Raw genomic sequence first — 24,932 nt, 5'->3', positions numbered from 1 at the left:
ATCATATCCCAAGCACTGTCTAACCTTTATTAGCAGTTATAATAATTATGTCAGCTCAGATAATACAAAATAAATCTTATATAAGTTGTAAAATGGAAATAATGTCTAGAGAAGTTACATAACATTTACATCTCATATTTATTGGGTATTTTATTTATTGGGTATTTTATATTTCAGACCCTATTCTCAGATTTCTACATACACTCAATAATATGTCAATCCTCACCACAACCTCAAGTGTTAAATGTTATCATTATCCCCTTTTACTGTTGAGCAAAGTAGAGGTAAAAGGCAGAGGAGCCGGGATTCAAACACAAGCACCCCCATGCTAGTTCTCATGCTCTTGGCCACTGCCCAGCGTTTTGGAGTTCATATCCAAAGCACTCCAAGTGTTCAGGTTTTTGTTTGTTTTTCACGTCACTTCCCAGTAGAATATTTCTGCCATGAGATGCAGTGTGAATTCCAGACAGGAATGCCTTTCTTCTTGGTAAATTATAGTCCCTACTGAGATGACATTAGTCCCTAATGAGGAAAAATTTAACCTCATTCTGGGCAATTCAGAATTGCTCAAGGAGCACATTCAACGTCATATTCAATGTATCCAATTTATCTGACCATTTCTCTTTCAGTGCTTCCTGCCATGTCACTCTGCCTCTCACATCACAGGCTTCCATCCATGTTAAAGTTCTAGACAACTATCCTTGCTCGTTTGCTTTTCTTTAACATTTCCAATGCTGCTCAGAAGTTATACTGAGACCTTTCCCAAGTGAAGCAGTCTCAGAAGTCGGCTCCGAATCTCCTTGGTCCTAGCCCCATAGATGATCGGGTTGAGCACAGGAGGCACCAGCACGTACAGGTTGGCCAGAAAAATGTGCACATTCTTGGGGACTCGGTGCTGGCCAAAACGGTGGGTGAGGAAGGAGAAGAAGGCAGGAATGTAGAAGACCAGGATGACCCCCAGGTGGGAGCCACAGGTACTCAGAGCCTTGTGCCTGGCATCTTGAGATGGAAGGCGGAAGACAGCATGGAGGATAAAGCCGTAGGAAATGGCAATGAGGATGGAATCCAGACCCACAGCCAGCAGGGCCACAGTCAGCCCATAGACAATATTGACAGTGATGTTGGCACAGGCCAGGCGAGCGATGCCCATGTGCTCACAGTATGTGTGGGCCATGACATGGTGACCACAGTAAGGCAGTCGCCTCAACAAGAAGATGAATGGGGAGACAAAAACTATGCTACGGAATATGCTGGCAAGGCCAATTTTGCCTATGACAGTATGGTTGAGAATGGTTGTATATCTCAGTGGGTTGCATATAGCTATGTAGCGATCAAAGGCCATGGCGAGAAGAACTGAGGACTCCAGAGCATAGATAGAATGGACACAAAACATCTGGGCCAGGCATCCACCAAAGGAAATCTCTCCAGCATGAAGCCACAAAATGGCTAATGTCTTGGGCACAGTAGTGGAGCTGAGAGCCAGGTCAGTGAGTGAGAGAAGGCACAGGAAGAGGTACATGGGTGCATGAAGAGCACTGTCTGTCACAATGACCAGGATGAGGGCAGCATTCCCAGTCAGCGCTACCAGATACATGGTGCAGAAGGGGATGGCAATCCAGACGTGGGCCCACTCCAGTCCTGGGATCCCAGTAAGGATGAGTGTGCCTGGGAGACTGTCATCACTGATGTTGGAAACTGACATTCTGCTTGGCAAACAAAGGGCTGTATCCAAGGGGTGATGGAATGCCTTCATATATTTGGTTCATCACCTAAAATGGTAACCTTTCTGTGACACAATTTTGTTTATGTTGAGAAAAACATATATTGTTTTTAATTTTTTCCAAATCTTAAAATAATATGTCTCATACAATCCATTTCTTCCATCTGCTATTTTCTTTACTCAAAATCATGTTTTGATATCCACATTCCAAGCCCCAATCATACCTAAGAACGCTTTGTAAGGCACCTGGATTCCTAAACTTTAGTCCTAATTTGTCAAATAATGATGCACAACCTTGAGAAAAAAAATCTTTTCCCTCCTCTAAGCAGTCTCCAGTTATGAAAAACAATGAGTCTGGAATCCTAGTCCCAGGTCTTCTGCATGTTCATGTTCAGCATTGGATAGTCCCACAATAATTTAAGATTCATTTTTTTCATTTATCTGTTGGAAATGAGACCACCTGCCTTACCTATCTCACATTTTTGTGGGTGAGAAGGTGTTAAGTATATGAGATTAAAACGTTGGACACCAAAAATAATGTCCTCCCCCTTTGTGCAAGCTCTTTTTCCTGTAGCCACATACTGGAGTGATAAAGAGTATCATACCTATCATACCTGTTTTACCAAGGGAAAGTCCACATTCAGAGAAGTAAACTGATGCAATCCAGATCACAAAGCAAATTACTATCAGGACTGAAATTATGCCTCACATCTCATGATTCAAAGTTGGATATTTTCACATCACTTGGCTGTCCATGTATTTGGCCAATATTTGAATTCCTTTATTTTTCTTGCCAGATGCTCTAATATTAATATTTAATGCTGTAATCATTTTACTCATTTCTGGATTTCAAAAAGACAGATACAATGAAAGCCCTTCTTATTTGCCTGGGGACTTCCACTGATGGAAGTCCAGCCAGTACTGGAGAAAAGTGTGGGCGGTCAAGTGGAAAGCTGGAGTCACTACCACCTTCTCCTGCCCACCCTTCCCAGCCTATTCTTGCTAGCAAAGGGAGATTTCCAAAGATTACTGTAAGGAAGCTGCTATTTTGTGAGCTACTCTGGTATTCTATGTGAGTACCAGAAAGATGAGGTCCAAGCAACGTTTCCGCCCCCCACCCTCTGCCCAGGGAAACAACGTGAAAAAGACATTGAACTGGAGCACTACTTTGGGTGGAATGGGAGAACTCTCCCAAATTTGCCCCACTCAGCCTTGGCTGTGGATCACCATGATGCCTTGGAGACCTAGGCTTTTATCATTAAACTCTGAGTTCTTTCTCTGAGCATAATCTTTTTCTAGAATGTGATTTCAAAAACATACCTGTGTCGAGTGCCATGTGTTCACAAGCTGAGCATGCTGAGCCTGGAGCTTTGTGATGGGTGTCACATGTGAGTGTGGGGCTATGTGGGAGAGTATGTGGTAGAGCAATAGCTTGTGCAGGTATCGTATGCCTGAAGGCAGTGGGTTGTTTAGGGATGTGAAAGCTGTGTTCTTGTGCAGGTTGTATGGACGTGATTTGGAGGGTAAAGGGGGCTGAGTGTGGAAACTGAGTTCAAAAGTCTGATCTGTCCTCAATTTTGTGAGCCCATTGAGTATCTTCAGCATAGTTCTGTGTTCCAGCCTCCTCTGATTAAGGGATTTGGTAAGTGAGGCTATTTACTGACTCTCTGTGATGCTCAGTTATGAAATCCCAAAGCTGCTTCCTCTAGAGATTTGATCCGTGGTGTTTATTCCTAGGGAGATAATAAGGAGTGGTTGGAAAACAAAGATTAAGGCATGAGGACAGAATATTTTCCGAGGATATTTTCAAGGAAAGTGGAAATAAAACCTAGTAGATTTTATGTTTCTTTTCCCTTCTCTTCTCTTATATCCTCCGTTCTTTCCTTTTCTCTGCTTTCCCTTAATTTTGTGTATTTCACTGAATTTCCATGTATCGTGGTCCACAGTATTCTATGTAGACAGGGCATCATGAATGCTATATGTAAATACAGTGGTAAGAAATGGTGGTGGAGATGCTCATGCTCTGTTGTCTCATTAGCCTTAATACGTTTAAAAATTAATTATTAATAATTTTAACAACATGGAAGCAGAATATTAAATCAAACACAGGACCCTTCTAACTGTGGGCCTTATGCTACTGTGCAGGTTTCACACCCACGAAGCTTGCCTGGAAGTGGAGCGATCTCTCCTTTAGCCAAATCCCCCCAGATCCTTTGACATCAGCCATCCATCAAACCTTCACACCAAAGATTCCTTCCCCCCAAAGACTTCAGAGTACTGCATTCTTTTCCTTTGTTCATGCTTATTTCCTCTCATGTTAATACAAACCAGTGGTCTTCAAAAATCTTTGCCTGGGAACTTGCCAAAAGAATTTTGAAACAGTATATGCTCCCTCAAAAATATCAAGTTGACATCTAAGAATTGTCATTTAATACTCAAGCACTAGAAAAGGATGTGATGTTCAGTATAGTGTAAATATTGACATTTTTAAGGTAAAAATAGCACTTTAGTCTTATAAGTCCTATGGAATCTAAATAGCCTTGAAATTTTCTTCCCCACTTTAAAGTGGACCAATAAAGGGGTCCAATAAAGTGGACCTTTATTATCCACTTAAAAATACATGAACAAGGTTTCCATAACTGTCACAAATTTAACATTATTGCTTTGTCTCCTTGAAGTTGGTCCATTTTCCTACATATTAATTTTTAAGCTTAAAAACCCTGTGACGTTCACTCTTTCATCATTGTTTGCAATAAAAATATGTATGCAAATTGTAATGATTAATTTTATTTTCTTTAATCATTTGGCTTTGAGTATTAAAATGTTTGATAATTGCAATTATTTTAATTGTACATTAATAAATCCATATAAAGAAACTTTAATTTCATAAATTATTAAATGAAAATCAAGTTTTTAATAAGATTGATGGGGTTTTCTGGACACTTTCTGATACCATACACAAAAATAAAATCAAAATGGATGAAAGGCCTAAATGTAAGATAGGAAGCCATCAAAATCCTCGAGGAGAAAGCAGGCAAAAACCTCTCTGAACTTGGCCGCAGCAACTTCTTACTCAACACGTCTCTGGAGGCAAGGGAAACAGAAGCAAAAATGAACTACTGGGACCTCATCAAAATAAAAAGCTTCGGCACAGCGAAGGAAACAATCAGCAAAACTAGAAGGTAACCGACAGAATGGGAGAAGGTATTTGCAAATGACATATCAGATAAAGGGTTAGTATCCAAAATCTATAAAGAACTTTTCAAACTCAACACCCAAAAAACAAATAATCCAGTGAAGAAATGTATGACATGAATAGACATGAATAGACACTTCTCCAAGGAAGACACCCAGATGGTCAACCAACACATGAAAAAATGTTCAACATCACTCATCTTCAGGGAAAGGAAAATCGAAACCATAACAAGATACCACCTTACACCTGCAGAATGGCTCACATTAACAACTCAGCCAACGACGGATGTTGGTGAGGATGCGGAGAAAGAGGATCTCTTTTGCATTGTTGGTGGGAATGCAAGCTGGTGCAGCCACTCTGGAAAACAGTATGGAAGTTCCTAAAAAACTAAAAATAGAACTACCCTATGACCCAGCAATTGCACTACCAGGCATTTATTTACGGGATACAGGTGTGCTATTTCTTTTTTTTTTTTTTTTTTTTTTTTTTTTTTTTTTTTTTTTTTTTTTTTTTTTTTTTAATTTTTTTTTTTCAACGTTTTTTATTTATTTTTGGGACAGAGAGAGACAGAGCATGAACGGGGGAGGGGCAGAGAGAGAGGGAGACACAGAATCGGAAACAGGCTCCAGGCTCCGAGCCATCAGCCCAGAGCCTGACGCGGGGCTCGAACTCACAGACCGCGAGATCGTGACCTGGCTGAAGTCGGACGCTTAACCGACTGCGCCACCCAGGCGCCCCCAGGTGTGCTATTTCGAAGGGACACATGCACCCCCATGTTTATAGCAGCACTATCAACAATAGCCAAAGTATGGAAAGAGCCCAAATGTCCATCGATGGATGAATGGATAAAGACGATGTGTTATATGTATATACAATGAGTATTACTCGGCAATCAAAAAGAATGAAATCTTGCCATTTGCAACTACGTGGATGGAACTGGAGGGTATTATGCTAAATGAAATTAGTCAGTCAGAGAAAGACAAAAATCATATGACTTCACTCATATGAGGACTTTAAGAGACAAAACAGATGAACATAAAGGAAGGGAAACAAAAGTAATATAAAAACAGGGATGGGGACAAAACAGGAGAGACTCATAAATATGGAGAATAAACTGAGGGTTACTGGAGGGGTTGTGGGAAGGGGGATGGGCTAAATGGGTAAGGGGCATTAAGGAATCTACTCCTGAAATCATTGTTTCACTATATGCTAACTAATTTGGATGTAAATTTAAAAAAATAAAAAAAAATAAAATTAAGAAAAAAAAGATTGATGGGATTTTTCTTGTTTTTCCTTCAGTGAATTCATATATTCAAAAATCAATAATGATGATATGAGACAAGTTTCACCCTTAGTTATCTCCATTTAATTTTTATAAAATTAAGCTCTGAGAACTCTTGTTTTTATATAAATAGTTATGGATGGAAGAAGTTTGAATTGCAGGGCACACTGACTTGATAGAGATTTGGTAACTGCTGTAATGAATTTCTTCTGTGAGAAAGAAGATTCTGGTTATAGAAGTTTAAAGGACAGTGCCCAGAGGGCTGGGGCCCAGACTTCTAAGAATGGGTCACCAAGAGATGGCGCTGGTATATATAAGTTATATCACAAAGCTGTTTGGAGGTAAGAGTGGGGGGAAAACCACCCACAAACTGGAACCAGCTGCTTATGTTAGAATCAACTGCTGTTGCGAAGGATAAAGCAGTTGCTTGGGTGACAATTACAGGAGCAGAAAGCTAACAGGAAAAGTACACCCCTTACCCTTCTTCCAGCTTCCAGTCTGCATCTAATGACTTCTTTCATCAGAGCCTAACAATATATTTAATCTTAGAACTTCCAGATACCTCCAAAATATTATAATCTAAAGCCACATATTATTCTTAAAATAAATATATATAAGGCAGGGAAAGTAAATCCTTGGCAATATGTGGTGATTTAATTAATAAAGTGGATTGCTCTGAGTCAGTTATTGAAACTGTTCTACTTGCTGCTCAGGAGGTAAATGCACCCGAGGAGAACATGAGAAAGAAAGAAATTGCAATTGCAATTTGGTTTTCAGATGACTGAATGTTTACAGGTAAGTTTGTAATCATAATTCTGACAAAGTTAAAATCAATATAAAAACTGATCTTTCTATCATAGATGTTTTTTTCTGGCAATTTAGGCTTTGTTCTTCCATCAGACTAGCTCCTTGGTATCTATCCTGGATCAATCTTTGTATCTAGTTTCCCTGATGTTAGCCCTAGGACTGCTTAACACTAGAAAAAAAATCACGAATATAAACCAATTAACACACAGCCTTACACTTCAGCTTTACTAAGCAACTATTCTAATAATTTTCTCTTTCATCCCTTTTACCTGCCATTTCAAACACCCACTTCTCTCTTAGAGCTTGCTTTACCACTTATCCTAAGTGGTAGGATATTTAGAATTTGGTGCCTACATAAATAGACATTAAGAACGCATGAAAGAAAGAATGTGTGGAATGATAGCTAGATTTCTGACTTAGCTACTGAATTTCTGCCACTCGCTGAAAAAAATCAATCTAAGAAGAAAAAAAATTATATTCATATTTTGGGCATTTTTATCTTAAAGTTCCTATGAAACAGACAATTAAAGGTGCCAAGTAGTCAGTTGGAAAACAAGAAATAAATGAAAGCAGAAGATACAGATTAGTTGATCAGCATGTTTCAAAAATAATGGAAATCTTGTTTTTCTTCCAAGATCATTCAGAGAGATCATGTGGAGTCAAAACTGAGCTAGCTTGGGAAAGAACCATGGGTAATGTTAATATTTAGGAGAGAATAGAAGGAGAGCTGTTTATAAAAAAAATTGAAGAGAGAGACATAAAGATAGGTGGAAGATCAGGGAAGAGAGAACTTACTGGTCCAAGAAAGGAGAAAAAAAATCAAGAAGTGAAGTCAACGGTATCAATCTCTATACTGAGAGTCCATTGTATTTAACAATGTTGAGGTCAGTGGTGACCTTGCAAGCACAGTTTTGTGGTGTGACATTACTAAAATATAATCCATTATGGAGTTCATGAGGAACAAGAAAGAAGAGACGGTGAGAAGAGGTGGTGGCCCATGAACATGTCCATTAGTAGGTCACGGTGCATCCACTCACCCCAAGCCATAGAAAGTGCACTTCTCCTTGTAAGACTTGAGGAATAGAAGGGATTAGCTATTCCATCTAAAAAGCAAATAGGTCAGAAGAAGTAGAGATGAGTTAAGACCAATTCCGTCATTGTTTAGTTATAAAATAAGGGAGGTCTGTCTATTTTGAAGAGTTTAAGCAGGAAATTTGGGTTTTAAAAGTCACTGTCAATAGAGGGAAGGAATGGCTGGGTGCTGGCAGATTTGGTGCAGGGGCCAGTAGAAGTCTGTTTGGGGAATTCAGGTGTTGAAGGTCTACTCTTAGGCAGATATGGTATCAATGAAATGGCAAAGCAATTTGAAGAAATGTTACAAGATTTGACAACTAATTGGACAACACAGTTGAGAGAAAATAGTTAATGATGAATAGAAATGCTTAGGCCATGGCTGATAATGTCAGTGCCCTTAATAAGAAAGCTGGAGGAGAATATGGTGGGCCTTTGCCTGTCCCTCCTCAGTGAAATCAGAAGATCCCTTTGATTCTTATTGTCCATGCCTGAATATTCTCCAAAGTCCTTTTACTGACCGGAAACAGTATCTCAGATTTCCATGCTGTCTGTTCTCTCTTTTGCAAATCTAGATTATTTGAGACAGTATGATACCAATGTAAGGGGTAAACATACAGGCTAATGGAAGAAAACTGACAGTTCAGAGGTAAACCCATACATCTATGGTCAATGAATTTTCAACAATGATACTAAGAGTGTTTAATGGGTAAATAACAATTTTTTTTCAACAAATGTTGGTGGGATAATTGAATATCTACATGAGAAAGACTGAAGTTGGATCCTTCTCTCAACTTATATACAAAAATTAACTCAAAATTTTAAAAAATTAACTCTGGGGCACCTGGGCTGCTCAGTCAGTTGAGTACCTGACTCTTGATTTTGGCTTTGGGCATGATCTCACAGTTGTGAGATTGAGCCCCGTGTCAGGCTCTGTGCTGAGCATGGAGCCTACTTGGGATTCTCTCTCTCTCTCTCTCTCTCTCTCTTTCCGCCCCTCCTCCACTCATACTCTCTTTTTCAAAATAAATAAACATGTAAAAAAATTGATTCAAATAGATAAAAGGCCTACATATAAGGTGTAAAACTCTAACACCTTTACACTTGATCTTAGCCAAAAAGGTGAGAAATGATAAAACTATAATACCTTTAGAAGAAAACTCAGATGTATTAGACAATGGTTGTTTTGGTATAACATGAGAAGGACAAGAAACCAAAGAAAAAATAGATAAATTGGACTTAACAAAAAACAAACCTTTTGTGCTTTTAAGGACACTGTGAAGAAAGTGGAAAAAAAATTTGCAAATCATATATCTAACAATAGTTTCATATCCAAAATATATAAAGATCTCTTACAACTCAACAACAAAAAGTCAAATAAACTAGTTTAAAAATAAGCAAATGATTTGAGTAGACTTTTCTGCAAAAACAGACATACAAATAGCACATGGTAAGCACACCAATAAGCACATGGTATGAAGTTGAGCTTCATCGGTCATTTGGGAAATGCAAATCAACACTGCTATGAGATACCATTGCATTCCTATTAGGAAAACAAAACAAAACAAAACAGAAAATAACAAAGTTGGCAAAGATGTGGAGAAACTGGAATCCTCAAACATTGCTGATGAAATGTAAATTGGTGAAGCCACTTTGGAAAACCTTTTGGCTTTTCTTCAAACAGGTGAACATAGAGCTACCAAGTGACTCAGCAATTTTATTCTTGGCTACATGCTCCAAAGAACCAAAGATATATTTTTATAATAAAGCTTATACATTAATATTCAAAGAAGTATTATTTGCAGCCTCAAAATGAGAACAATCCAAATACCCATCATGTGACAATTACACAAATAAAATGTGGTATATTTTATACAATGGAAATTTTATCAGACATTAAGTACTGATATATAATGAACCTTGAAAACATGCTAAATGAAAGAAGCCAGACATGAAAAGCAGCACATTTGATTATATTTAGGTAAAATGTTCAGAAATGGTCAAGTCCAAAGCAACAGAAAATAGATTAGTTGTCCATTAGGGGCTAGGGTAGATGAGAATGGGGAGTGACTGCTAATGGCCAGGAAGTTTCTTTTCAGAGTGATGAAAACATTCTGTGATTTGATGTTGGTGATGACTGCACAACTTTGCAGATACACTAAAGATCACTGATTTATATACTTAAAAACTGAATTTTATAAGACGTGAATTATATATTAATAGCAAAATTTTAAAAAAAGAAATCAGAGAATCAAGTAATCTTTGAAACTTAAAGGTTCAACTGCCTGGGACTCGCTGTATATGTAATACCATAGATGTGATGTCATGCATATAGCAAATACAAGCCCTGGGTTTGGTTGGAGGTTACTGAGGAAGGAGTCAGGTTTGTCTCCCAGATATTAGCTAGTGGTCTTATGGGAAAGCCAGACATTTACAGTCATAGGATGAGAGAGAATAATTTTTGTTTCTTTTATCCTTTTTTCCTCTCTTGTTTTCTCTAGTTATTTTTGAGGGAGTTTGCATAAAGACAAAGAAAGACAAAGGCAAGAAAGACAATCAAATATGAAAGGATAAATGGGGAAAAAGATAAAGATGATAGTGATTAGCAGGCATATGATGCATGTTTCAGGGTCATTGCTGGATAAATTTTTTTAGGTTTTCTGAAAATGTTAAGTGAATAAATGAACAGTCTATGGATGTAGCTCTGCCACTCAGTGATATAATTTTGGACTTAATTTAACCCCTTGGCATCATGTTTCTCATCTGTAAAATGAGAAGTGAATATTTCCATCTAAATGTGGTTGCTAGGATAGAAAGAGACAATGCTCATAGAGCTCTTGAAGGAGTTTAGGGAACATTGTAAACACCCAGTATCCTTGATGATTATTGTTTTTCTGTCACCAATGACCCAAGCCAACCTTACATTCTGGTTTCCAAAAGTCCCCCAAGAAGAGAGCCTTAGGGTAGGGACATGGTGTGGGGAAAAGAAATTCTGGAGCTGAAGATAAGGAAGAATGAGTTATATTCTTAGCTTACTGTTTGCAATCACTGGGCCCCCTGGTATTCACACTCCTCATATGCTAGAGGTGCCTTAAAACTCATCCTTAAGAGGATCTCAGGAGCCATGAAGACATGGTGTGGGGGCAGGTAAGCCCTGCTCAGCTAGGAGAAGAGTCTGAGAGTTTTGGTCTTCACAAACAGGTCTGGATCATCCATGGAATAGACAGCAAGCAGAGTCCACTGGGATCCCCTGTGAGGAATCTATTCCCAGCTGGGTTTGACTGGGGGATATGAATGGCTTCCCATAGCCCCTCCACTTCCCAGAGCCTGGCAGGCAGCTCCCGTGAAATGTGGTGTGTCTAGGGCCTTCTACATCCTTGGCCTAGCTTGGGGAAAACCCAGCCCACCCTCATGCAGCTGCTGAGGCATCACGTTGTAATGTTCTCAGTGTTACTAAGAGGTGTTCTTGGCCTTATTTGTCTTCTTTCTTCCTCTCCATCTTTAATGTTCTAGTCACTGTCTCCCTATGTTTGGCACCCTCTTTCCTTCACTTGACTCTCCCATTTCCATATTATTTCCTCTGTATTTTTTATCCCCTCCTTTCTGTCTCTTTCCTGTCCTTCAGTTCTTCTCTCTTTGTCAAGTTATCATTTCTGTCTTCATCTTCTGCCCCACTTTTTGCTTTGCCTGAACACTGAGAAAATAAAGAACAGAACATTCAGCTGAACTCTATCATCTCTAATTAGGACAGGAAGGAGGTACTAAAACTGACCCTCTCCAGGAGTAGTCTTTTACTTGGGACAATTTAGACTTCCTTATAGTGGAACATGTGGCATGATGGGATGAAATCCAGGGGTGGGTGCTCAAGAAGAGAGTGACCCATGCATCTCCTTAAGACTATCTCCTCTAAAATCCTCTGTCAGTTTCTTTGTGTGGTACTAACGGGAGCTCATTGCACTGTACAGGTTTCCCAGGGCTTATCTGCTCCATCCTCCTCCCTCTTCAAGTCCAGTGCTGCTGCTCAGCATCCCCGTCCTCAGCAGTAGTTCTCTGAAGCTTTGTCTCAGACCCTTATCCATCTAGCAGGGAATTTCTCTCTGATTTCTAATTTGATTGTTCATTGATATAATATGTGCACTATGGCAGGGCTAAAGCAAATTTCCTCCCAAAGTTTATATAAATAATACATTACTCAATGGTGAATAATTCCACTCAAGGGTTAGGAACCATCCATGAGAAGTAGAAGGCATCTAGCACCTAAATTCCAAAACCAGGGGTGCCTGGGTGGCTCAGGTAGTTAAGCGACCAATTTTGGCTCAGGTCATGATCTCATAGTTCATGGGTTTGAGCCCCGCATTGGGTTCTGTGCTGATAGCTCAGAGCTTGGAGCCCGCTTTGGATTCTGTCTCCCTCTTTCACTGCCTCTCCCCCACTCACACTCAGTCTCTCTCTCAGAAATAAACATTAATTTTTTTAATTAGAAAAAATAAATTACAAAAACAGCAGGTAAAGCCACTTATTACAGGGTATGCAAGGTTCTCTGGACATACTTTAGAATATTATGAAATATTCTTAAATGTAACTCCCTCCATAAATTTTTTTTTTGAAATTCCACAATGCAGGAGACCAAAAGGGAAGATGTAAAATTAATACTCCTTTATCACCTCTCCTCACAACCTCACTTGGGCTGATGTCAGGCAGTGTTTCGCATTTTCTACTCCCTATTGAACTTTGACTGTCTCTGAGATGAAACACAGTGGTCTGTTATGGAAATGAAGGAATGCTATTCCTTAACAACTCATAGGAAAAAATAAGGTAATGGATAGAATGTTTTCAGTGTTATAATTTTTTTTGCTTAATTTTCAACCTTTTGCAATTTACTTCTGCTTGTCTGTACCATGATCTATTATGTGATAACAAGTGATTTAAAAATACAAATTTAAGTTTAATATAAACACATTCAATGACTTTTGTGTTTTTGGAAAGCACGATGTGCGATTTATTTTCCATTTAAACATGCTATTAAAATAATAACTTTTAAATAATAACAATAATAGCAGTACTTATATAATGCTTACTGTGGGCAAGACCTATTTCAAGTCCAAGTTCTCTCTCTCTCTTCCTCTGTCTGTTTCTCTCTTTCTGTCTTACATATGCATGTATCCATATCCATAGGGCAACTTTCTTTTATTCCTGTCTTAAAAGTAAAGACACAGGGGAAGAGAGTTTAAGAAATTTACCTAATGTCACTGGACTCAAACCCAGGATGTTCTGGCACCGTATTCTTAACTAGTATTCTCCAATACCTCTTGAGATATTTTGATTTTCCAGGGGTCCTGAATGGACTCTTCCAGTATTAAATGTGGGACTGTAGACCACGTAAGTTCCTTAGGTAGAAATTGGATTAGTGAATTTTAGTTCCAGCCATGTAACTGCCTCCCAAGAAAATCTGGACTAATTCTCTTTCCTTTCTTGAACACTTGGTTCCTCATCTGTCAGACTGGATGTAAGTGTGAACATCTCTTGGGGGTTAGCTAAGATCATGGCTATGAAAGTTGAGGCATTTGAAGGACAGCTGTGATGATGGCCACATTGAAGGTGTCCAGAGGGTTGCCAATGACACTTAATGAGCTATCAACCACCCGGAAGAAGAGTCTTAATCTAGTCTTTCTGAAAGATGTCTAAGAAAGAAGTCTTTCTGTTGATGGCTAGCATTTCATGACCTCCTCCTCATCTTCCCAATCCATCCTTTTATTTATTTATTTTGAGAGAGAGAATGCATGCATGCACATGGGTGAGGGATAGAGAGAGGGAGAGAGAAAATCCAAAGCAGGCTTCATTCTGTCAGCATAGAGCCTGATATGGGGCTCGATCTGATGAACTATGAGATCATGACCTGAGCTGAAATCAAGAGTTGGATGCTTAACTGACTGAGCCACCCAGGCTCCCCAATATCAGTGTATTTTAGTAATAAAATCTATATGCAATCACAGTTTATAAACTTTTGTGTTGTTTTTCCTCCCTAGGAACAATAGTAGTCTTAGGCACAGTTGTGCTGGCTGATAACACATGTAGCCAGCTTCTCATGGGTAATTTCAAAATCAATGCCTCTGATGCTCCCACTTTTATCTTGACGGGCTTCCCAGGAATGGAAACCATGGAATCCTGGCTATCCTTCCCTCTTCTGATGCTCTGCACCATCTCCATTGTGGGAAACACCCTGATCCTCCTCATTGTTAAGGAGGAGCAGAGCTTGCACCAGCCCATGTACTACTTTTTATCTCTACTTTCAGTCAATGACTTGGGAGTGTCCTTTTCCACATTGCCGACCGTGCTGGCTGCCCTCTGCTTCCATGCCAGGGTGATTGCCTTTAATGCCTGCTTGGCCCAAATGTTTTTCATCCACCTCTTCTCTTGGACAGAGTCTGGCATCCTTCTGGCTATGAGCTTCGATCGCTATGTTGCCATCTGCCACCCACTGCGCTATGCTACAGTGCTCACTAATGCCCGCATTGTGGCAATGGGACTGTGTGCTGTCCTCCGAAGCTTTGCCTTTATCCTTGTCTTCCCACTGCTGCTGCACAGACTCCCCTTCTGCCACTCCCAGAACATCCTCTCCCATGCCTACTGCCTTCATGTGGATATGATTAAGCTGGCATGTACTGATGTCTCCCTCAATAGCCACTATGGGCTGGCCATTGTGCTATTCACCTTTGGCCTGGACTCTGCACTCATTCTCATCTCCTATGTACTAATCTTGCGATCAGTGCTTGCCATTGCCTCCGGAGAAAAGCGCATCAAGACACTGAACACATGTGTTTCCCACATCCTAGCTGTGCTCATCTTCTATGTGCCCATGGTAAGTGTGTCCATTGTGCATCGTTTTGGGGCCGGCCTGCCCCATGCTGTCTATATCCTCATGTCTATTCTCTACCTCTTTGTGCCTCCCATGCTCAATCCTATCATCTACTCCATTAAGACAAAGGAGATACGTTGCAGGCTCCTCAAGATGCTCTTTAGGGTTAAGTCCTGAGTCTTTGGTAGAACTAAAAACTGTGAAGGATTTTGTCTTGGAGGTATAACCATCCAGACACCATTGGAAGAGAGGATCAATCCAAAGAATGTTAGTGTTACACTTTGAGGTATAAGATCAATGCACAATCATTTAGTCTGGTATATTGGGCCAACACCTTCCAGAACTTGGGTCTTATCCATAAATCAAAAATTCAATGTCCTTTAGAAACACAAAAATGGTCTCTTTTCAAGAATAACCCAAAGAATGTCAACTATCACTACAGGGTGAGATTATTTTCTGGAGAAGCAGGGAACTATTTTTAAGATACTTGGTGACATGGTTAGGACTTCTGGTTATGGGCCTGCACAATTCTGAAAAAGACAAGGGCAAAGAGGGACTAATTATGGGCTAGGTATCACATCTTTACCTGTATGCAAGCTTAGCTTGGGTGATTAGTTTCTGATGTTTCCAGGAGACAGAGCTCTTCCCATCATGCCGTTTGAAAAGTCAAATTGTGATGGTTAATATTACATGTGAACTTGACTGGGCCACAAGGAGTCTAGATATTTGGTTAAACATTATTTATGTGTGTATCTGTGAGGGTGTTTCTGGTTGAGATTTGAATTGATAAACTGTGTAACGCATATTGCCTCCCCAGCGTAGGTGGGCCTCATCCAATCCACTGAATGACTGAATAAAGTAAAAGTCCAAGAATAAAAGAAAGACATCTCTGTCTGATTGTCTCAAAGCAGGAAGGTTAGTCTTTTCTTGCCTTTGGTCTTAGGCTTGGACTTATACCATTGGTTTTCCTGGTTCTCAGGTTTTCATATCTGGACTGGAACTATACCAACAATTCTCCTAGGTCTAGACTTCTGCTTCTCCATAATTGTGACAGCCAATTCCTTATAGTAAATACAATAAATCTCTTTATATACACATCTTATTGGTACTGTTTCTCTGGAGAGCCCTGACTAATCCAACAGCTACAATATTTAAATAGTCAGAATTAGACTTAAGGATTCCTGGTATATTCTTTTCACATGGGAGGTGCTGAAATATGCAAGCACTTGGCTCTGCCAACCTCCATTGCATTCAACAGCCCTTTGCTTCTCTCCTATGACCTTTCCCTCACTCTTTCATATCTATCTGCTTTCCCCTTATGGAATCTGAGCTCCCTAAAACAGCAACTTTTTCAACCACTCTGTCCATCCCCATCAGACTTATAGTCCCTCCATTCAGATAATGTCTGATGATGCTACAGCAATAATGAAAGAGTAAGTGAAAAAATAGATTAATACATAATAATGGATGAATAATAGAAGAAAAGCATAAGTGAATAATGAATAAACATATGGGCTAATAATACATTTTTTAAGATCAGAATCTCATATCAAGAAGCATTTCCTCTCTCTCTGTCCCCCATTATTATGGAGAGAAATGTAAATCACAGGTGATATCTTTTTTTATCTTTATTTTTTTCCAGCTTTATTGAGATATAACTGAAATCGATGTTGTATAAGTTCAAGATGTACAATATGATGATTTACTGCATGTATATATTGTGAAAACATCAGCACAATAAGGTTACTTAACCCATCCAAAGAGGTGACTTCTTGAGTAAGTGGGCTGAACTTCTCAGTCTTAATTTCCTCATCTGTAAAATGAGACACTAATCTCTGATTTATCTACTTCATATGTTTGTTTTGAAGAGTAAATAAAATAAACTGCTTTAAAAATTATATGATAATACACATATTTTATTTGCTTATATTATTTTTATTTAGCAAGAATAAATGCAAAATTCAGGGTTTAGCTTCAAAACATCATGGGTGTAAACCAGAGTCTGAATAAATATTTTGTCTAAGACTTTCTTGAACCCTAAGTAGCACTGTTCTATACCTGCTTTCCATCCCCACTGTCCTTGGAATTTACTTTAATCATATTCATTAGTTTGGGTAGTTTGTCTCCTCCACCAGACTGTAAACAACTCGTGCACAAGGACTGTGTCTTATGTATGTTTATACTCTTCAGTCTCTAACAGAGGGCCTGAAATATACCAGACATGTTCAAATAAGTAAAGAAATGAACTAATAAGTGATTATCTTTCCGTATATTTACCTACCAACCATCTCTTTATACTTTAATGAATTACCATATTCCTAAAATATTTTAGTTTAACATAGATCATAATTTTATTAAAGAACAATTCTATATGATGACTTACGTTGTTCATAGTCTAAATACCATATGCATTATGGATCTGGCCAGAGGAAATAAAAAATAAATTGTACTTGCAATCTTCAAACCTGCCGCAAATGTACCTTGCATATTTATATTGCTCAGACCTTATATGCTATATAAAGTATACCCATAGCAATTTCAGTACAGTGGCAGCACTATGCCTGGCCTTTAGCAGGTACATAAAGAAATATTTTTTGAAACAATATTGCTGTTTAATGATCTTGGCTCTGTCACAAATATGACTTACAATAAGGTTATTGCCTTAATAAGTGGACAATATATGCTTTCGGTGACAGTACTTTTGCCTGCTCCTTTAAATCTGATGGATTTTGAAGCAACTATTTGGCTCATTTCCATACCTGTGAAAACCTTTCTGGGAGCCTCTGGTCTATTTTCCACATCACATTCTATAAAAAAAACACTCAGTACTTTTCTCTTGGCCTTAAAAATCGGCCTAGTCTAAAAGAAATTCAGCAGATATTTGCTGTTTAAGTCTTCTTCTGTTCAGTCCATTAGATAGAACATTTATGACTCTGCCTGGATCTGTAACTTGCCAATATAGAGGTAAGTGTAAGACTGTGACCTGGTTTACTGAAGAGAACTATGATTACTCCAACATGCTCACAGGGCTCTGGGTATCCAGGTCATCAGATACATCTTATCTGAGCTCTTTAGTCTCTTCTTGTGACATGAATTGTACGCGGTCTCTTCAAGCAAAACCAAGTTCACCCACTTGTTATGAGCTGGAAGTACCTCCAAGGACCATCTAAGTCTGTGTGTCTGCTTGAGTTGTTGGAAGCAAATGCCAATATATTTATTTCATGGAACAGAAGGTTAAGGCATTCTCCATGTTGGTGTTGGTTCAATGAGAATCTTCTGGACACACACATTGGAGTAGAGGGCATAGGAAGTATCACTGTATGGAATCTGGGTCCCTTCTACACAATTTTGAAGCTTCATTTGGGGGTCAAGAGTCTGTTTCTGTGCCTACCTCCCTTAGGTTCTACTCAGCACACCTCACACTGCTATCTGAGGATATATGTTGCTATACCTCCATCTCATAAAGGGCTTCCAGTGTGGACCCTCACAAACATATAGCAAGGAACTCCCTCTTATCCCCCTACTTGTAACACATCTAGGGTGGATATAGAAAAATAAATATCAGATCTGACTCAGTGATTTCAGAGCAATGAAAAAACCCCAGTCATATATAGTCTTATCTGCTTTCTATTTTCTGTCTCCTAGATGAAGAAATGTCCATAATTATCCCCTTGAAAAATAGGTGACTATGTTTCTACCCAGGAAGGTCAAGAGGATCATGACTTGCATATTATTTTATAGTTATGTGTCCCAAAATAAGATATGAATTTTGTGAGGGTGTGCAATATTGTGATTTAGAAGAAATACATATTTGCTCATTCAGATGGCCAAATATAGACTTCTCATAGATATTGTCTTTATCCACAGCTCTTGGCTCACAGCTCCCCAAACCCTTGGAATTTCTTAAGGGATAAGAGCAACGGGAACATCTTTTTTTATAGCATTTGTTCTCTTGTCCTCAGTTCCTGAAAACATTTCAGAGCCATAAAAGTGAAATGGGTGTCTTATTAATAACAAGCTTCTTTCCACCAACAACTGTGCTTGTGTTAATGAGGTGACTTGGGGAAGGCACGTAAGGATAAGAGCTGGTTGCCAGGGGAAACAGCCAAAAATAGAGGGGTAGAAATTTCTGTCTCACCCTGCAATTTCTGAGGAGGGGAGGAGGATGGAAGCTGAATTGATCACCAATGGCCAATAATTTAATCAATCATGCCTATGTAATGAAGCCTTCACAAAACACCCAAAAGAAGAGGCTTGGAGATCTTCCAGATTAGGTGAAATAACATTTCCATATGTTACTGTGCCAGGTTCCAAACTTCATGAGAATAGAAGATCCCTTGTTCAAGACCTTGCTCTATGTATCTCTTCATCTAGATAATGATTGTTTTAACATCATTTAGTATCTTTTGTAATAAGCCAGTAATCTAGTGAGTAAATGGGGTTTCCTGAGTTCTGCGAGATGCTCCAACAAATTAAGAACCCAAGGAGCAGGTCATGAGGACTTCTGATTTGTAGCCAATTTCTCAGAAGTACAAGTAACAATCTGGACTTATGACTGGTGTCCGAAGTCCAAGGAGCAGGTCATGGGAACTCCAATCTCTTGCCAGTCAATCAGAAGCACAGGTAACAACCTTGGCTTGCTAACGGCATCTGAAGCAAAGGGCAGACTTGTGGGACTGAGATTTAAACCTGTGGGATATGAGGCGGGGTAGACAGTTGTCAGAATCGAGTTGAATTATAGGACACCAAGCTGATATCAGAGAATTGCTTGGATGTTGAAGGAAACCCTCCGCCCTCACACATACATGCAGTGGGATTGCTACCAAATATTTAGGGTACTTAGCACCATGGATGGCACAGGAAAGTTTTTCTACAAACAGGGAAAGGAGAGAAAAACAGGGTTGCATAGAAATGAAAAGGCGGTATGCAATTTAATAAAAAATGTTGTCCTTAAAATAAAGTGTGAAGAAGAAAGACCTCCAGCAAACAAATATGGATGCTGACAAAAGAGGAAGATACATGATCCAGGAAATGGAATTCCAACCCCAGGAGAATAGGAGGACAGATTCCTTGCTGCTATTTGCATGAGAGACCTGAGAAGCAACTGATATAGACAGAAGCAAGAGAACAGAGAGCTTCAAGGAGAACTTACCAAGAAGATTAAAAAGCACTTACTAGAAGAGTAGTGTGATGAAGAGGTTGGACAGATTAGAAGCAATGATATACTCAATGGCTTCATGAATTAGCCCAAACTGTAATAAGACTCACTATTGGTCATAAACGCTTCCATGTTTCCTATCTCATACTTTCTCTCCACAAATTGCTCACATCTGTTGCCCCCAACCTCTTACTCCCAGCTGATGATCTTACTTTCATTTCAGAAGAACGTTGATGGGATTAGACAGGAATGCTCAACATCCTATCACTAAGTTTGTACTTATCTTCTGTTAAAAGATAAACCGAACAACAATTTTAAGACTTCATTTGAGCAAAAATCAATTTAAATCAGGCAGCATCCAATCTAGCAAATAGAAAGGGGCTCTGAGGAGCTGTACAAAATAAAGACTTGTATAGGCAGAAAGGAGAGGGAACAAGGAAGTTATACTACGCAATAAAGTGGTTTGGTTATTGAAAGGTTACTTTCTTTGAGGGGATGACTGAAGTCCATCAGGCAGATTGCTTCCCAAGTGCCAGTCAGGGAGTTCCTGATGGACTGGTTTAAGATTCCATTCCTGGAATAGACAATCTATAACTAAGTCTCTATTTGGTGGTGTGGGGCTTACACAAGTGACTCGATGTTGGGCACAGTGTCTTGTTTTTTAACATTTCTTTCTCCTGTGTAGAGCAATGGCATAGACACCACTCTTCTCCAAATTTCTTGGACTCTCAATTGAGATGATATATTGTCTGGCTTTGATGAATTAATTTCTCACTCATTTCCAACTTATTTTTTAAGCCTCCTAAACCCTTCCTTTCTGTCTCCCATTCTCCTCTCCAGTGTTGCTTTTCAAGACTTCATACCTGTGTTTGTGTTTTCTCATCTGCCAGAAATGACCCTTCTTTTGTTCTTTCCTCATCTCCCTTCTGCCTGAGATTCACTGTGTTAGTTTTCTCTGGCTGCTGGCAGAAATTATCACAAACTTAGCAGCTTAAAAAAATAAAAAAAATATATCTTATCTCATAGATTCTGTAGGTCAGAAGTCCAGAAACCCTTAATGTTTAGGATCTCTCAAGGTAATCACAGTGATGGCAAGGCTGAGTTCCTTACTGAAGGCTCTGGAGAAGAAGCTGCTTTGAAGCTCATGTAAGTTGTTGGTTGAATTCCGTTCCTCGTAAAAGTAGGACTAAAGTTTCAATTTCCTTGCTGGCTACCAGCCAGGGGATGGCATTTGCTCCTAAAGGCTGTCTACACTACTCTCATGCTATTCATTCAACTCCCTCCAGTAATTGTGGACCAAGTGCCTCTCATGCTTTGACTCTCTCTGACTTTTTCTGCCACATTTTTCTGATTCCAGCCTGAGAATGTTCTTTGTTTCTAAGGACTTATGTGAATCAGTTTGGTATACTTAAGTCACCACCCCCCCCCCCCCCACCAAATCCTTAAGGTCCATAATCTTAATTATATCTTCAAAGTCCTTTTTTGCCATGAAATGTACCTACTCATAGGTACCAAACTTGGACATATTTGTGGGGGGCATTCTGCCTACCATATTCACTTAAATAATATTTGCTCATAATTTGAAAAGCAAGAGATACACCTGAAAATCTTCTCTGGCTGCCCTAGAATATTGTAAATTCTCCTCCTTTATTCTTTCCTAAACTCTGCCTTGTATCTTTTATCATTGAATTCACTGAAATATAGAAGAGGTGTTTCCTTAGGATTCTCCCCAACTAGACTATGGAATGTTATGCTTATTCATCTACACATTTCTGAAGACTAAAATCATGTCTACTATTAAATGAAGGACTCCATTTATAGTTACTTTTGTTAACATACACCTTATACCATAGAACTTTAGGGTAAAAATTGTTACCTTGCTGTAAATGAAAAGACAGTATTTTTTTTCTTTCCATATGGGAAAATTTGAAGAGACTTATGACAAAGGGTCAGTAGACACAGGATACTGATAAACCCATGAGTATTGATCAGGGCTTGGGTAATTTCCTGACCTTTTTGCATGGCAATCAGTGTGACTGCAAGGTCTATGAGTGCATTAGGTGAGACACTGAATCCTTTGGTCTGACTTACATATGAGTGGGAGTTTTGAAAAGACTGGTGAGTTGCAGGCAAACATTAGGTATCTGAGGGGTTCTTGCTAAACCCAATTTCTTTGGTTGTAAAATAGATGTGTAGATGTTCCATGTTCCCAGCAGTCCATGAGTACCTAGGCAGATATAAGCTCAAGGGACTTCCTGAATGCAACCTTATATTGTCAGGCCAGAGAGTTGGCACAAGTAACCATTTGGGGGTTGGAGTAAGGCATTCAGGGCCCCCACTACTGCTCTTCCTTCCTCTGCACCTTCCATGTGCACAGCTCTCTCAGGTAGGTAAACTGGAGTGTCAGATGCACAAAATCTCAAGCCTTAAGGCACTCTTCCCCTAACTTAGAAATCCTTAGTGCTATAGTATGACAGTCAGAGGAAGGAAAGGCTCTCCATAATTTGAGTCGGGTTGTTTGATTTCCTGTACACTTTCACCTTTACTACCTTACTTAGTGTTAAGAAACTAAAATCAAGGGTGTCTGCACATTTCATGCAGAGACAAATAAAAATGTTTAGGAGGAGTTTTCAGGTAGAGAAGACAAAGTGGTACTAAGAATATGGAATGCAGGGGGAAATGCATCCTGAGAAGAGAGGATAGAGGAGTCTTGAGTCAGATGAAGGTTTGGCAAAGGCAGATGAGCAGCTGGAGGTGAGGGCGGACAGAAGGCTATAGAACCCAAGCTGCAAAGTCCTTAAAGTTTTCACAACTGTCCACTTTTGGATCTCCACAACACTGTTAGCTCGGTTTCTTAAAATCTCCAGTTTACAACAAAGAGAACAAAAACCCAGGAAGGATCAGTGACTTAGTGAGTATATCTCCTGTGCAAGACCTTGCACTAAGCACAGGAGGGGCTAAACAGTGAGCGAGAGTCACGGCTGAGTTCTTGGAACTGAGTCAGGAGGGAAGACAGGATTCACAAAGCTATAATGCAGGACTGGCAGAGAAGTGGGCATGAAAGGAGACACAAACCTATAGCTATGAAGGTGGTAGCAGGAAGACAAGTTACCTCTGCTGGCCATGGACAACAAATATCCATGGCAGAGGGCATCGCTGGTCCTGGTCCCTAGAAGATGGATCTAATGGCTATGTTATCACATTCAGGGCTGCCTCAGGGAGCTGAGGACCTGCAGTTCATGTTTGGATAGCAACAAAGAGATCAATGTGGGTATCCTGAGGTACAAGGAAGGAAATTTTGAGGATTGAAACCAGAACTACTGATTTAGTACTGACCACCTCTTTCTACCCATTTATATTTTATCAGGATGGATGGATGGATGGATAGAAGAACTGACAGACTATACAGGAGTGAGGAAGCTGGAGAATCATAATAAGGTAATAAAGGTTCAGTAGCATGAGAGAGTGGAAAGAGGAAAAGTTTATGGTTCAATGACTAAGCGAAATGTTCAGGAAGAAGGTGGGATGGTCAAGGAAGTAGTGATAAAGACAGTTTGATTTTAGGTCTTGAGGAAAAAGATGCCCAGAGATTGATGAAAAGAGTTCATAGCTTTGAATGTGAGAAGAAGCATTGTGGTGTTAGGCACAGGTGTAAAGGAAGGCAATGTGACCTGTTTAGCTAGCTGTATAAAAGAGAACACTCAGATAATTCCAGAGATATTGTTGACAATAAGAGAGAAGGATGAATGATTTGGGGAGCAAGATTGATTAATGCTACAAATAAAGGGCTGGATGATATATAAGAGTCTTAGGATATTAGGTCTAGGTCATGATTTAAACTGTATGTTTATCTTCTTTACAGGACAGTGGTCCTAGAGTCTAAGCAGTAATGCCAATATGGGAGGTAACCCCCACAACAGCTCAGAGTTGCCTCCCTTTACCCTGACAGGGTTCTCAGGGCTGGGGACCTCCCAACACTATGTGTTTCTGCTCCTTGGTACCCTCTACACTGTCTCCATTGTGGGAAATGCCCTTATCCTTTTCATTATCAAGGAGGAACAGAGTTTGCATCGGCCTATGTACTATTTCTTGTCCCTGCTATCAGTTAATGACCTAGGTGTGTCCTTTTCCACACTGCCCACGGTGTTGGCCACATTTTGCTTCCGCTTACAGAAGATCAGCTTTGATTCTTGCATGGCTCAAATGTTCTTTATCCACCTCTTCTCCTTCATAGAGTCGGGGATTCTGTTGGTTATGAGCTTTGACCGCTATGTGGCCATCTGTAACCCACTGCGTTATGCCACAGTTCTTACTGGTGCCTGTGTGGTGTGTATGGGCATGGCTGTTATCATCCGCAGTTTCTGTATGGTTTTCCCACTGCCTTTCCTTCTGAAGAGGTTGCCCTTCTGCAAGGCCAATGTACTCTCCCATGCTTACTGCCTGCATCCAGATCTGATCCGCTTGCCCTGTGGTGACACCACCATCAATAATATTTATGGTCAATTCGTTGTCATCTGTAACTTTGGTCTGGATTCTGCACTCATTCTTCTCTCTTACGTGCTCATACTGCACTCTGTACTTGCCATTGCATCCTGGGAGGAAAGACTTAAGACACTGAATACATGTGTGTCTCACTTGTGTGCTGTGCTCATGTTCTATGTGCCCATGGTTGGTGTGTCCATGGTTGCTCGCTATGGGAGGCATGCCCCACAGTATGTACATACACTCATGTCCCTGATCTATCTCTTTGTGCCTCCTATGCTCAACCCCATCATTTATTCCATCAAAACCAAAGAGATTCGTCGGAGGCTTTGCAAAATACTGCTGGGAACAAAGTTTTAA

The 24,932-nt window shown here is 39.7% G+C and overlaps 3 protein-coding genes across 3 annotated transcripts; 2 read left to right on the top strand and 1 right to left on the bottom strand.

The window, feature by feature from the left end:
• Positions 1–745: 745 nt before the first annotated feature.
• On the bottom strand, positions 746–1,714 carry LOC122199962 (olfactory receptor 52D1-like). The gene has a single exon (XM_042905354.1). It carries the CDS (start codon positions 1,700–1,702, stop codon positions 746–748), a length of 957 nt encoding a protein of 318 aa, XP_042761288.1. The 5' UTR covers positions 1,703–1,714.
• A 12,447-nt stretch (positions 1,715–14,161) lies between these two features.
• On the top strand, positions 14,162–15,109 carry LOC122200506 (olfactory receptor 51I2-like). The gene has a single exon (XM_042906168.1). The coding sequence runs from the start codon at positions 14,162–14,164 to the stop codon at positions 15,107–15,109; it is 948 nt and encodes a 315-aa protein (XP_042762102.1).
• Positions 15,110–23,987: 8,878 nt separating this feature from the next.
• LOC122200518 (olfactory receptor 51I2-like) lies at positions 23,988–24,932 on the top strand. The gene has a single exon (XM_042906191.1). It carries the CDS (start codon positions 23,988–23,990, stop codon positions 24,930–24,932), a length of 945 nt encoding a protein of 314 aa, XP_042762125.1.

The sequence above is a fragment of the Panthera leo genome, chromosome D1 (genome assembly GCF_018350215.1).
Source record: "Panthera leo isolate Ple1 chromosome D1, P.leo_Ple1_pat1.1, whole genome shotgun sequence".
Lineage (NCBI taxonomy): Eukaryota > Metazoa > Chordata > Mammalia > Carnivora > Felidae > Panthera > Panthera leo.
Note: the sequence above shows the minus strand (reverse complement) of the source record. Positions and strands in the feature narration are given on the sequence as shown.